The sequence below is a fragment of the Argiope bruennichi genome, chromosome X2, assembly GCF_947563725.1.
Source record: "Argiope bruennichi chromosome X2, qqArgBrue1.1, whole genome shotgun sequence".
Taxonomy (NCBI): Eukaryota; Metazoa; Arthropoda; class Arachnida; order Araneae; family Araneidae; genus Argiope; species Argiope bruennichi.
In genome coordinates, this window is record NC_079163.1 from 64366072 (window position 1) to 64380764 (window position 14693).

General features: G+C 29.8%; 1 protein-coding gene across 1 annotated transcript; it reads right to left on the reverse strand.

Annotated features, from left to right (window-relative positions):
* Positions 1-1032: 1032 nt before the first annotated feature.
* LOC129960661 (uncharacterized) lies at positions 1033-9789 on the reverse strand. Its single transcript, XM_056074211.1, has 2 exons — positions 9616-9789; positions 1033-2843 (listed from the first exon to the last, which is right to left on the reverse strand). The coding sequence occupies exon 2, from the start codon at positions 2765-2767 to the stop codon at positions 1562-1564; it is 1206 nt and encodes a 401-aa protein (XP_055930186.1). The 5' UTR covers positions 2768-2843; positions 9616-9789; the 3' UTR covers positions 1033-1561.
* Positions 9790-14693: the final 4904 nt, after the last annotated feature.

The window sequence follows — 14693 nt, forward strand, 5'->3', positions numbered from 1 at the left end:
CTTTTTATTTTTTAAAGCAAATAGGCTTATATAGCAATCACAACAAAAGACGAGTATATTTCACAGAATAACAAACTGACCACATTCATGAAGACACAGAATAATATCATGTTATTTTAAATTTATTTACAAAATTAAGCAGCATATGGGTAGAAATGGACTTGAGCACAACAGAAGGGCTATATGACAAGGTAGTTATCCGAGCCAGGATCCATTCTCCAAACTTTCATGCCACAATAGCAAAACATCTGTGTCCAATGGATTTACATACATCACACCTCTTTTCAGGTAATTCTTTAGAGCAGGATTTCAAACCTGAAACTTTAGGATAAGAAAACTGGGACCTTATCTTAGGTCACCACAGTCCAGTTAAATGAATTGCTTCAAATACTTATGAGAGTGAAACCTCTGTACTCTACCTCAGTAAAAAGAATCGCTTGGTACTATATAGATAAATATATTTCTATTATTTTAAAATTTTATTTTCTTAAAAAATATTACAATGAACATTTACATACAACCAGTAATCAATTGAACTTATAATTGTATATCCCATTTGAAATTTTAAAAAACTTTCTTCAAAATTTTAAAAATTACAATATAAAAAAACTATTTAAAAACATCAACATAATTATATCAAAAAAGCCAATAATAAAAAAATAATGAAATATTATTTTAGAATAAAACTCCTACATGTAGAATTATGTTTTATTGAATTAAATTGAATCCAGCTTCATCCATACAATTTTTATTAAAATGCATAAAGGAAATATTTTATCTGTAATAAGAAGCTGAGCATTTCTTCGCAGAGAAGATAAGAATCATGTAGCATAATTTATATTGAAAATCATTCAAAATTCTTTGCGATATAAATAATTAACTCTAGCCATAAAATAAATAATGAATGAGATAGTAAATTACTAAATTGATGTGAAGGTGAAATTTTATAAATTTCAAGAATTAAAATATATTATTATTTATTGAAATGCATAATTAATATCTTTCATTTTTTAAAAACAAAGTACCATAAACACTGCCTTAGACAAGACAAGCCAAAAGATATTTCAAATATAACTTTTAGATATTTATTTTTCTTAATCTGATTTTTATTTTTCACAAAATGAAGGAATTGTTACAATGAAATGGACAGAGAGATGCTTAACACAAACTCCAATGCTGACAAAAATCAGTAATGTTAGTATCATATGTGGTCATGTCTACAAATTAATATTGTTACAACCTACTATCATGAAATTGAAAACATAGTGAAATTCTACTCACTTACGATAATATTTTTTAACCAAATAGTACTTTTAAACTATTATCACACTTTTTAGTAAGATAGAATAAAAAATGAAATGTTAAATATGAGGCAAAACATTTTTGACATTGTAGGAAAAGATAGTCAATCCAAAAACTCAGATCTTTGAACACTTAACAAAAAAAAATGTAGCTTCAAGTTGTAATCGTGTAGATGACATTTTAATGTTTTGGAAGATGAAAGTATTTTTTCATATGCAATACAAAAATTTGTATAGCATTTTTTGAGAAGGTGATAATCTTATATCGCTGGTTCATCTGAATCAAAGAGATAAACAAACGTGTTGGCAAAAAAGCTGTCTGCTGGCACATTTATTGCATGCTCGAGATCAGGAGGTAATTCATATCTTTTCCTTTTTGAACCTGTCACTTTATCAAAATCACCTTTTCGCTTCTTCTTAATTGAATCGCAATACAATTTAAGTTTGTTGCAGAAAATTGGGCACGCGTTTGCTTCTTCCTTCAAGTTATTAGGGCTTCTTTCCCAAAAGTCCATATAAAGTTTGCCATAATCAAAATCCTTCCTGCTCATACTGTACGAGTAAATAATCTCTAGTACTGCTTTAAAAAGAGAAGAATCAATAAAATTCCACAATTTTTCTACTATTTCAAGGAAGAAACTTTGCAGTGGCCAATCCAAATAGATACAAAGGAGTTTTGGAGTATCCATTTTCAATATTTGCAATTCTTCTTCTTTAGTTGCTCCATACAGACATAACAGGAAATCATCTGGTGTGGTCTTCATTAAAGAGATAAGAAACTTCACCCTGTTTTTTGGCCGCAAGAAAGGAAAGAAAGCACTGAATCTTGGTGTCGGACTACTCAAAAATTCATCAGGAAGGTCAAGGTGTAATTGAACGGCATATATCCACGGAACCCGATATTTATGACGCATCCTTCTAACCCAAAAACGTGAAACAGGATTATAAGCTGTCAAAGATTTGGCTGCCTTACCAGATTTCTTCATTTCTGCCCACAAAGTGTTTATAGTATTGCCCAAGAAATAGGAGCACGCCAAATCAAACCTCTGTTCGATATTTATATCTTCATTCAGAACCAATTGCTGAACTGTCTTAATTCTATCAACTGTTCCATCAGTTTTAAAGAAAAGAAGTTCAGGAAAATCATCTGAAGTATGTAAAAGTGGATAGCTCATACGCCAGTGTGCGACAGCAGAATGCAAGCCCATAATTGTTTCTAATACTTCGAGTCTTAAATGTGAAGGAATGCAAAGTAACTTTTCCTTTGCTTTGTTTACCTTAGGATTTTCAGGCCTAGCTTCATTAAATTCTGCAGGACTTGAGCGCTTTATTTCTTCCATGATGACACACCAAGTTGCATCATTAAAGCTTTTGAGCAATGGAAAACTTACTTTTACCAATGAGAAGTGCAAAAGTGATGGCACGAAAGGGACTATAATCTTCGAATCATTAACAGGTGCTTCCATTTTTTTTAAAAAGTAAATTCCTAGACAGAATGGAAATTATTTTCAAGCAAGTCCTCCGCAAAATCTTGAAAAAAATCTGAAAAGAAAAAAAAAAAAAAAAAAGGATCTTATGGATTTCTCATGCAATACAAAATAATGTTTCATGAAATAATCTTTTTCAATCAATTAAAAAAAAAATTGACAGTAATCTTAGGTTAAAGCTGTATTATAGTGCATGACAAAAAAGCACATAGTTTAGAAATTTTTCTTCTTTTAAAATGTAGCAATTAATATATGAATCTTGCATGAAAATAATGCTATGCATGCAATAAATTATAGTAACCTCAAAGACCATATTTGATGAAAAAGGGAAAAGTTTCAAAAATATTTTTAAAGTTAAAATAATAAAGCAAATTGCATTCTAAGTAAAGCAAATTATGAATAAATTGTAAACAACACCAGATTTTCTAAAAAGTAATTTCCTTTAAATGTTTTAGTTCAAAATTCATTAATATGTACAATGTGGTTATTAAAAAGATCATTTTTCTAAACTTGCATTCAAAGCTCCTGGGCATTTCTTCATTTGGAAATTAAACTATACTGAATTTGCAAATTTTTTTGTTATTTTATGCCTAATTAACCATAATATAAATATGTCAAAATTTCACTCTATACAGTCAATATCTATTAATATATCTATCTATCAATTAAAATATATTAACAATTTAGCACAGATTTACAATGGAATGTGGGAATATGTTATTTTCGACCTTTTTTTAAAAAAAATTCCTAATACAATTTTAATTTTAAATTTAATGGAATTTTGACATTTACCACCATAACTTTCCCAAAATATTGAATTAAAAACGACTGTTACGCTATCTTAACATTTCAAAAAGTATATTTTTAATTACATTATAATGTCGTTCAATTTTATACATAATTTTAAAACAATTTTTAATTAAATTTCAAAATAAAGCTTTCATTGCAATAAAACTCAGCAGTTTTCATTGTTAACAAGAATATTTCATCCAGGATTCTTTCGGTATTGATTATCTAAGTACAAAGATAATAATACTGAAAGGATACCTGTCTAATAGGCATTTTTAATAAATTATCGAAATTTTGATGTACTAACCATTATGACTTAATTTCAAAAGTAAAGGTAGGTTTATACTAAGTCAACTACAAACCATCCAGCAAAAATTATACAGTAACAAGTACTCGTTCAGTCAAGACAAATACTTTCTACAGTCCACTCTTTCAGTGTACGCACAATCTTCTTTCTGACTAAATAATGTCAGTTAATTACAAGTTTCTAAAAACAATTGTGCTTTCAAGGGATTGAGCCATCGAATTGTTATCTCACACATCGGAATAGAGTCTCCATTGCAATAATTATCTCTATAAAATGGATGAATCCATCATAAGCTGTACTTTTAACAGGTAGAAACATTTGAGACAGAGGGGCACCCGGTCGACTTTTAATTGCTGAGCAGTACCTCAACACTTCCTCCTGTTCAATTGAATCATTTTCCACTGAGCAGGAGGGAAACATTATCATTGCTTTTGTACGTGAATATGGAAACTGTTTCTTTTTGTTAGAAACAGTGTTATATAATGAGTGAAAAAATTTAAAAATCGATTAACTTTAATTTTAAATTTCTCTCTATTAATGTCTATTTTTAAATCACTTTTTTATGTTTTTGTAAACATCATTATTTTGCAGGCTCTTTTGATGCCTTTCATAAACATCTTATGTAAAATTTTTAGAAATGTATAAATTACATTGTGAATGAAGAAGTAATACGATGTTGATATTTAAATTACAAAATATGTTATATGATAATAAAAGAAATCATTATCCATTTCATGCATGTTGATTTTTATTTAGTCGTTATACTCCATTTGTGATAAGTAGTTTTAAGTAAGTACATGTTAAAGTCTTGTAAATAGCAAACCTATAATTTTTAAATAATTTATAGTGATAAACTAAAAGAATTCGTATCTGTAATGTGCATAATGAAATAAATTAAATGACTTATTGAATTTAAGTAGAAATTTATGAGTAGAAAATATATAGTCAAACTTAAGGATAAAGATTGTCTTTATTTTTAAAAAATGAGAAAACAATATTAACATCAATCTAAAAAAATAATTTTTTTTGATGTGCTTACTGGGGGAAAAAAATTGAAATCACAAAGTTTATCAACTACTCAGGAAAAGCATTAAGATCATACTTCTTTCTTTATTTTTAAACTTCAATTTAAATCTAACTTAAATGATGCTTACTGATAAAAATACAAAAGATGTAATAGCATTTATATCATAGTAGTCTAATAGATTTGGCATGGGTTGAATAATTTATTCCATAATCATACAGAACCAAACTAATTTTAATTTAATATTTCTTTTTCTTTTTTACTTGAAATTTATTCACAGAAATCTGTGTTGAGTATCATCTATATTTAATATGTTCATTTAAATAATATAATAAATTCTTCTAGATCAACGATATATTTCTGAATGATTATTTATAGATTTAATGCATTATACAATACATGTGTAATATTTGTAAATATTATACAAAAAGTTTGTTCTTCCACGGCGGCAATAAGATATATTAAGACCGCAGACGCTGTGCTTGTATCTTCAACTTGTATATTAATTAATCCTAATTTTAACATTGCATCCTGTTTAATTCTAATTAAAGATGATCATACAACAACAGTTTTAAATTTTGTCTGTTATCCAAATCTGAGAATTAAAGCACCAACAACAGGAATGATTCAAAGAATATTTATTCAATTTTTAACTACGTTGTGATAAAAAATCTTGCTTGATAACTAAAAAAATTAAGTTAAATATAAATGCAATCTCACAAATGTTGATTTTATTGAGTGAAAGAATTTCTATTTTCAGGTTTATGTACACTTATTTTGAGTTTCAGTTACTAAATAGAGTAATACTTATAATTTTGTTTTATGTAAGTGAGGCAACAAATGAGCTTATAATTCTTTTTAAAATTAGTTCAATGCAAACAAAGATATTTACATAAATGCTACTGATAACTCTGTGTATTATTTGAATAAATCTCTCACTCACACATATACACACTATTATAACATATTAGTGTTATATTCTATATATACTAAATCTGTAGAACTTCTGTTTTCAAGAATTGAGAATTTAGCAACAGCTCAATGTTAGTTAATAGATATTTTATTAACTGCAATAACAACAGTATTGTATAAAATTTTAATTGCAATCAACTTATTCAATTTAATTTACAAACAAATCTTAATTTTTCATGGCAATTTTTTTTAGAAATCTAGATAGCAATTCAGTTACACCATTGTCATGGTGTTCCTAATCATTAACAGAAATAGTGCTGCAACCTTCTTAAAACTAAAGCATTTTACAAAAGCATATAATATATTTCATCATTTTACAAACTTCATTTGTGTTGTTTGACTTTAAAGGGGGAAATAAACTTTATACTATGATATTTTAAAAGAACACAATGAAAATAGCCTTTTCCATTTTTTATTATTATTTATGGAAAAATATTTTCCTTTCTATGAAAAAAAAATTATATTTTTGGTAGTTTTGTATGTATTGCAAGACAAAAACAAAATTTTGAAAAAACGCATAATAAGGTTGGAATCAACAATCTAGAAACAAAGTTGTGGCAAGTCTGAAAATGTTAAGAAAATAAAGTAAACAAAAATAATTTGACTAAAACTTGCTTGAAATATTTACATAACAGTTGATATTTCTAAAGTAAATTATATGTTTGTTTTCATTACAGTTATCAATCGTTAAGAAAACCAAGATACTGTTCACTCTGATTTGAAAACTCTACGTGCTATTGCATATGCTTCTGATTCATGTATTAAGTGAAGATGGGGGTGAGAGGAAAGACAAATGGCGGAGATGTTTATATTTAGCAATATGGTGAATTTGGATTATGCATGAACTTGGGAGGCATAAAAACTGCGAATTATTCCTATTATTGTCAGGAAAAAATTGCAATTCACAATAAAATACTTTAAAATATTTTTTTTTCACTATAAGAGGTCTATACATTAAATTATGATGGACAAATGGAAGATTTACATTTTTACAAAATAATTTTTTTTAATGTTAAAACTTTTTTTGTTATTGAATTTTGCAATAACATTGTGAAATTGACAGTGGTAGATAATTTCGGTTACATTTAATGATACTGTGTAAAATATTTTTCATGCCACTCCAGGAACTTTATTTATTTTGCCACTTGAATTAGCCATAATAAAATAGCATGGTAGTAATGACACAATACTCACATACAAGTGGTGGTTTGGGGAATTGAATAAAAAAAGTATCAAATAGGGCAGAAATCAACATTAAAGAATAATCAATTCCCAAAATATGATCATCCTTTCGATTATCATCCCTTAATTAGATAGAATCATTGAAAAGTGGTAATTTCAGGATACTGATATGAACAATATGAATGGCTGCTGAATATAGGACTCAATATAGTCTCAATTAACATGTAAACCAATGTACATATTCATTTATGGGGTATAGGATAAATATTTATTAAAATAAAATACAAGGATATTACTTAAAGTAACACCCAAACGCTAACAATAGCATCCTAACCTGATGCATCGAATAAACATATTTAAAATTGGAATCTATATGAATTCATTTAACTGAAAGCCTACTGGACATTTCTTTGATAAGCAATTAGCAATAAAAAAAAAGAGTATTGTAATGACTAGCGCCCTCTATGAACGAACTCTAAGATAGACTAGAATGAAAGACGGCATGATGGAGTGATGTGAAAATGGTGTTGTGTGGTAAACGGTGTGTGTGATGTGTTTAAAGGAATATAGCCTCCTGATAACAAATTTAAATGCTGAAACCACTTTATATATGTGTATGTGATGTGTGCAAGTAATTACCTATTAAAAAAAATATTGCACTAAAAGATTGTTGACCATTATTGCTCTTAAGAAACGTCACAGTATTAACTATAGTCTGCTATTTACTGAAATAAATATGCAACTGTCTCACAATTTATAATGAAAACATATATGTAGTAATATTTGATTGAGTCGGTTTAACAAAGATTGTCTTTGTATAATATGTGGAATTAAAATATACATAATAACAAGTATTTTCATTACACACATTGGAAGTAGAATACTTTCTATATAACTTTAAAAAATCATACAATAAAAAAGAAATTGTTCCATATGTAACTGAAATAAGATACCAATACTGAAAGTTTTTGTTTACTGGGTTGGAATATTTTACTATAATTTACAGCATAAAATTTAAATTAACATTATCAAGGGGATTTTGCAGTAAATAAAGACACACATTTAATGTGCAAGTTACATTTAAAAAATGATAAGCAAGATTTGGATATTTTCTAAAGAATAAAAAAATAATAATATAAAAAATAACATTATTTATAAATATGACAAACATAATTAAAATTTGATAACAATATAAAAATAAAACAAAAGTAGCTACAAGAAGTATTTATTTACCTAAATAGCTTGAACATTATATTTTCATAAATACTACAGTATGTTCCTTTTTATAATTAAAAAAAAATGATAAAGATTCAAATTCCAACTGCTTTTGAACAGTTGGTTTATTCTACAATATCCCCTAAGAAATTATGGTACTTTTCCGTTAATCGGGCGCAAATGTTGCCAATTGTGAACCAAACGCGAATTTGCAGCAAGAAATTTGGCGGAATTCTACAATATTTGGCAATTTTTTCTCTTACGCCCGGCTAACAGATTGTGAACCAAAAGCGAATGTTGCGGCATTCTACATTATTTGGCGATTTTTCGCTTGCGCCCGGCTAATGGAAAAGTACCGAAACTATGCATGCATTATTACAATATTTTACATAGATTTTTCTTCTTTTTACAAAATAGTTCCAATTGCATGAACATTTTTAGAATTTATGTAGCTGCAATTGTCTAAAAGAAAATTAATGCTAAACATATAAATTCCCTGGCAATATCTTAAATATGTGTGCTTTAATGATATGAAAAGATTATATGGTTTTTGCAAATGGGATATTAATGTCGGACAAAATTGCCTAGATATAAGTATTTTTAAATTGGGATTGCAGAAAATGCAAATTATCAGAAAACATTATACAAATACAAAATATAGTTTTAATTCTGAATCAATAACATCTACTTTTTACTTTAATCATGTTACTGAAAATGCTTCTACAGAATGATTATAGTAGAAAAATCATTCTTTATATATAATATATTGGATGCATCATACATTTTGTATGACAAATGGTTTAAAATTCAATCTTTCAATAATCAAAATTTATATTACAGAATTAAAATGTTCTTGCACCATAACTTAAAATCAAGAATATCACAATACTTTATTTTGTTTTTATCAGTTAATGGTCACATACTAATACAAATTAAAATAAATAGAAATGTTGAAATTATAAAAATTTTCCGAGTGTGTGAAGGCAAATATAATCATTAGATTTATAATTTCTTTCTCTGTATCATAAAGATGCAAAGATAAAAATTCATACAATGATATAAACATGTTTCAAGAGGAACATCTCTTCTTTCTGCAATAACAATGGCCATTAAATGTTAATGAAAAATATGTTTTCATATTATTCTTTCTTTTTTTTTTGTACAGGTATATAAGTTAAGACATTACTAGAAAATTTTTTGCCTACAGAAATTAGTATATCACTAGTTTTGATTCACTAGTCGTCATGCCATAAATTACTCTTAAATGTAGTTCAAGATTCCTTAATATCAGAACCCTGTAAAAACAGCATTAGAAGTAGATACAAAACAAATTATTACCAAAGATGTCCTCGCTTTATATCCTGGGTCTCCCGTTTAAAAACGACATCGCATAGAATTGGCGATTGGGTCTGGCCAGTAGTGAAATAATTGAGCTAATTTATGGCCACACCATTTCGATAAAAACAATTTTTCACACCCAGCAGACTAAGCGTTATGATACAACTCTACGGGTAAATGGCACTTATCCTTAAAGCTCCTCTCCTCACCCTCAAACCGCCGAAATGTATGGTTTGCGATGGATTTGCGCATCTCCTGCAGTGGTCACGTGATCTGCTTGAGGTAAGCTTGGTCTTCCATTGTGCGCCGTAGTTGTCAATGCTTCTTTACGCGTAGCGTCTGTTGTGCATAGGCTTTGTCAAATAGTTCTTAATTTTTTTCGCTTAATTTGCGGTTTTGTGCTTTCGCTTTAGTATAAAATTTCATTTAGTAATGATATCGTTGAAAAAGAATATTAAAGAAGTAGAATAATTCAAGCTAAATAATATGCATAGCTTAAAATAAAAAAAAAACATATCGTTTACTTTTTAACTTTCTTGTGCTTTGGAGCTCCAAGTAATTAGTAAATTAATTGCATATATAATTTTTAAAAATTATAAGTTATAATAATTACTTAATTGAAATACACTTTATTACTAGTTACATTTGGCTACGCGTTGCTATGACATAATCCGATTAAATGGAAAAGGAAGGAAAAAGAAAACTCGCTTTTCTAACATGTTTAAATTCACAATGCTTGCGAGTATGCAATATATTTTTTTTCATTGTCTAGATATAGAAACTACCAGACTCTAGAACATAGGTTCCCAAAGTGGTCCAGGTGGACCCCCAGGGGTCCATAGGAGACCATACGGGGGTCCACGTAGACGTGAAAAGAAAACAGGGGTTCACAAGTTGTAAGTGGGGGTCCACGAAAAATTTTCTGGTTTTCATAATAAATAAAAATTTTGGCTTGGATTTACCTATCAACGTAGGCAGGTAGCATCGGTAGGTACTCAAAAATATTCGAGACTCAGTTCAAACACAGAATTGAATAGAACAATAGATAATAGTACAAGTGTACACCACATCTCGAGACTTGCAAAGTGCCGCCCGTTCGCCCGCTCGTCCGGGATGCTTGTTTAGACCTGCAAAGGGATGAAATGCGCCTTGCACTGTGCTTGTAATCTACATTAGTATAAATACGAATGCCAAGAACAAAACGTTACTCATTTGTTTCCTGATATATTTAATGTCCTGAGTGATTATTTTTACAGAAAAATTTATTCCATTTACAAACATTATTTCGGTGGCAGCAGATGGAGCTCCTGCCATGTTCGGGCGATATCGTGGGTTTATAAGCCATTTTAAAAGAATAATACCAGGACTAATTGTAATTCACTGTGCCATCCCCCGACAACATCTTGTAGCGAAAAATTTGAATGATAGATTGCACCAATCGCTTCAATTTATGATTAACGTAGTTAATAAAATAAGAAGCAATGCTTTGAATACCCGTTTATTTGCACTATTGTGCGATGAAAATGATGAAGATTTCCAACGATTGCTCTTACATACTGAAGTACGCTGGTTGTCGAAAGGTGCAAGCTTATCGAGATTTTACTCACTTTTCGGATCAGTGATAGAGTGTCTGGAAACTAAAGCACCAGATTTAAAAGAAAATCTGATCAAATATAAAGCGGACATTGCGTACTTAACAGATTTGTTCATAAAATTCAATGACGTTAACTTGCAGTTACAAGGGGACGGCCTTAATTTAATAAAAACAAAGGGTGTAATTTCGGATTTTTTTGGTAAATTGAAATATTAGTAGGCGCGAATTTTCCCAGTTTCCGCACTTGTCACAGATAGAATGTCTTGATGAGGATATTCAGACATACGCTCAACATTTAAATACCCTGCATGATGACTTCAAAAATAGATTTGAATATATTCTGACGATGGAAATACCACCATGGATCATAACCCCATTTGATGAAACGGAAGAGGCGAATGTGTATTACAAGAGGAGCTACTTGAGATCAGCACCAACAAGGAACTGAAGGTGAAATTTAAAAAAGGCTATCAAACATTTTGGCTGCAGGCAGAAATCCCCGAAAAATATGCTGGGCTGTGGGAAATTGCGAGGAAATTTTGAATAGCGTTTCCCTCGTCATATCTTGTCGAAAGAAATTTTAGGGCCGTTACCAACCTGTTGACAAAAAAGAAAAAAAGAAAGAAAAAAAAACAGATTGAACATCACAGAACGGGGAGATTTGAGATTACTTTTTACAAAACTGAAGCCAAATATTGATAATTTGCTGTCAATTGATCAAGTACATCCGTCTCATTAAAAGTATGATTATTTTTTATTGTTGATTTCCATTTCAGAGTTCATTGTTGATTTTTTGTCAATTGTTGATTGTTTGTAATAATAAATGTTTATAATTTTGTATAACCACAAGTATCATTTTTATAAATAGGACACAAGAAAATGTGCTACTTTTTTTTTCTTCTTAACAACCCCAATTTAGGGTGATATTTTTTAGGAGTTTTGGGAATACAGTAGAAATGTAGCAGCAGGGGGTCTACCGAAAATAGTAAAACTTTGAAAGTGGTCCACGAGAAAAAAAAGTTTGGGAACCTCTGCTCTAGAATATGCAACATTGTTTATGTGAGAAGTAAGCTATGCCTAGATCTGAATCACACAATTCTAAGGATTGGTCCTGGGCTTTGTTGCTAGTGAACAATTAGTGAACACCAGTTGTTGTTGTTATTTCTTATGGCACTTGTCATAGATAAGCCCGCTGATGAAGTCAACGATTTTAAGCCAAGAGAGCGTCTTTGGTTTAGAGTCTTAGTTATTCATGCGTCACATTCTCTTGCACAACCCCTTTTTACAGGGCGGCACATTCACTCACCTCACAGATAGAACGCAGATGAAGAACAACCATGCCCGAACCGGGACGGCATGAATATGATGGATCAGTTACACACTTACCCTCTCTTTTGAATGTACAAAAAAAAAATCAATAAAGTAGGTAGAACACAAATGATTTAAATCTCCATTTTTTTTAAGAATACAAAATAATTATAATATTAAGTTAGGAGATAAATATATTTTCAGCAATATAAAAAAAATATTTATGTTCAAAAACTTTATATTTTAGATGAAGCAACACATAAAGACAGAAATTAAATTCAAATTATTTCAATTGTTAATTTTAACTGCAAGTATATATACACATTTAATAAAAGAAAAGCAGATATTGCTATTAAATTTGAGTAAGTACTGAAAAAGAATTAGATTTAAGAATTCTTAACCATAAAAATAACATTCTGAGAATCAGAAATAAAATTGCACATTTTATACGATTTAAAGATGGTATAAGCTGAATTGTTACTCTGAAAAAAAAATAATAAATCTATCAAAACAATTTATCATAATACCAAAATACCATACAACTGAAAAAAAGAAAACATATTCAATACTTGTTTAGATTAATCATTTTGAGAGCGACTGAGCTTATGAATACTTAATGAGACTTGACGCGTCACTCAAGGGCACATAAAATGGTATCATAAAACGAGAACAGACAGTTTTGATTTCGGTTCGCAAACTTACGAACCAAGTATGTATCAAGTACGATAAAGTACTTCGTGCTTAATTAAAATACAGAAATACAACAACAACTTGAAATTCACTATATAGAATATCTTAATATTTAAAAGATATATTATTACGCACTTTCAATGATTGAGATCAAATAACGAAACAATACAGATATTTCAATATGTAAACTAGCAACAATGAATAGGCTATAAAAACAGAAGTAACTTAGAAATTATTAAATATTAAATAGTATGAAAACATTTCACAGAAGACGAAATATTTTGGTGTCAAACATGAAAGAATGTTGCTAGAATGTATTTCAACGAAACAAATGCTGGATGCTATTGAAGTTAAACAACAACAAAAAAAAATGCACAAGTGTTATAAAATTTGTCTGAGAACAGGTACGGACAGGAACCACCAAAACAAAAGTGATGAATTTTTCCGTGCTGTAAATTTGAAAAACAGAAACACACTTTCTTCACTGGATTTAAATGCAGATTTTTGCTGGAGATGCGCAAATAATAAATTATACTCGGTACAGGGGCCGACGTCCCGTACGAGTTGGGATTTAAAACTGAATTCTGGAATACTCCTTAGGACATCAAGGAAGCGAAGATGGCAGACGCTGATTCATTTTTGAGGACTGATGTCTGGAACACAATGATGGACAGTTCTCGGGATGAGAAAACTGATGACATGTGTCAGGATGACACGTTTCATAATTTGCTGCGGGCGGGAAAATTTTCTTGCGATTTCACTTTCGTTTCATCATTTCACTGGAACACAATGATGAACCATTCCCGGAATGGGAAAAATTATTTTGTGTCAGGACGACACGTTTCACCATTTGCATCATGGAGCGGGAAAATTTTCTTGTGATCGTCGGGACGACTTCACTTCCGTTTCATCAGAAATTCTTTTTCGTCGGGCCCCAATGTGGTGGTATGTAGATTATTATGATCCCGTGCAGGAAGCAACAGGACGAATGTTTTTAGGAACATTTCTTTTAATAATCACATTCACACACTGAACAAACACAAAGACAAGCCATTCAGGTGCATGGTTTCACAGTTCAGCATCACATCACATTCTAATTACAATCGCAATGCACGATGGGATGGCCTAATCATGCATCGCCATCTAGTATCTAAAAGAGAAGATAAGAGTAATGCAACTGCTACACTTAATAAATATATCATTTTTTTCTTGAATTTAATTTTTTTTAAAAAAGAAGCTTATCCAATTTAACTAATAGGAATGGTCTTTCCGCAACTTTCTAGTATGCTCACTAATATAGATATCATCCCCTCCCACATAAAAATAGTGGATAATGGGCAATACTTTCAATGCTACAAGTAGTCAGATTTTACTTCCAGACACCCGCATACGAGTTTTGTGCTTCATAGTACGGTGAAGAAAACCCTATATGTACTGTGAAAGCTTTTTTTCCAACCGAAATCAGTTTTAATATCACGATTACATA

Excerpts from the sequence above, each read along its gene's own strand:
- LOC129960661 (XM_056074211.1), bottom strand. The coding sequence starts at position 2,767 with ATGGAAGCACCTGTTAATGATTCGAAGATTATAGTCCCTTTCGTGCCA.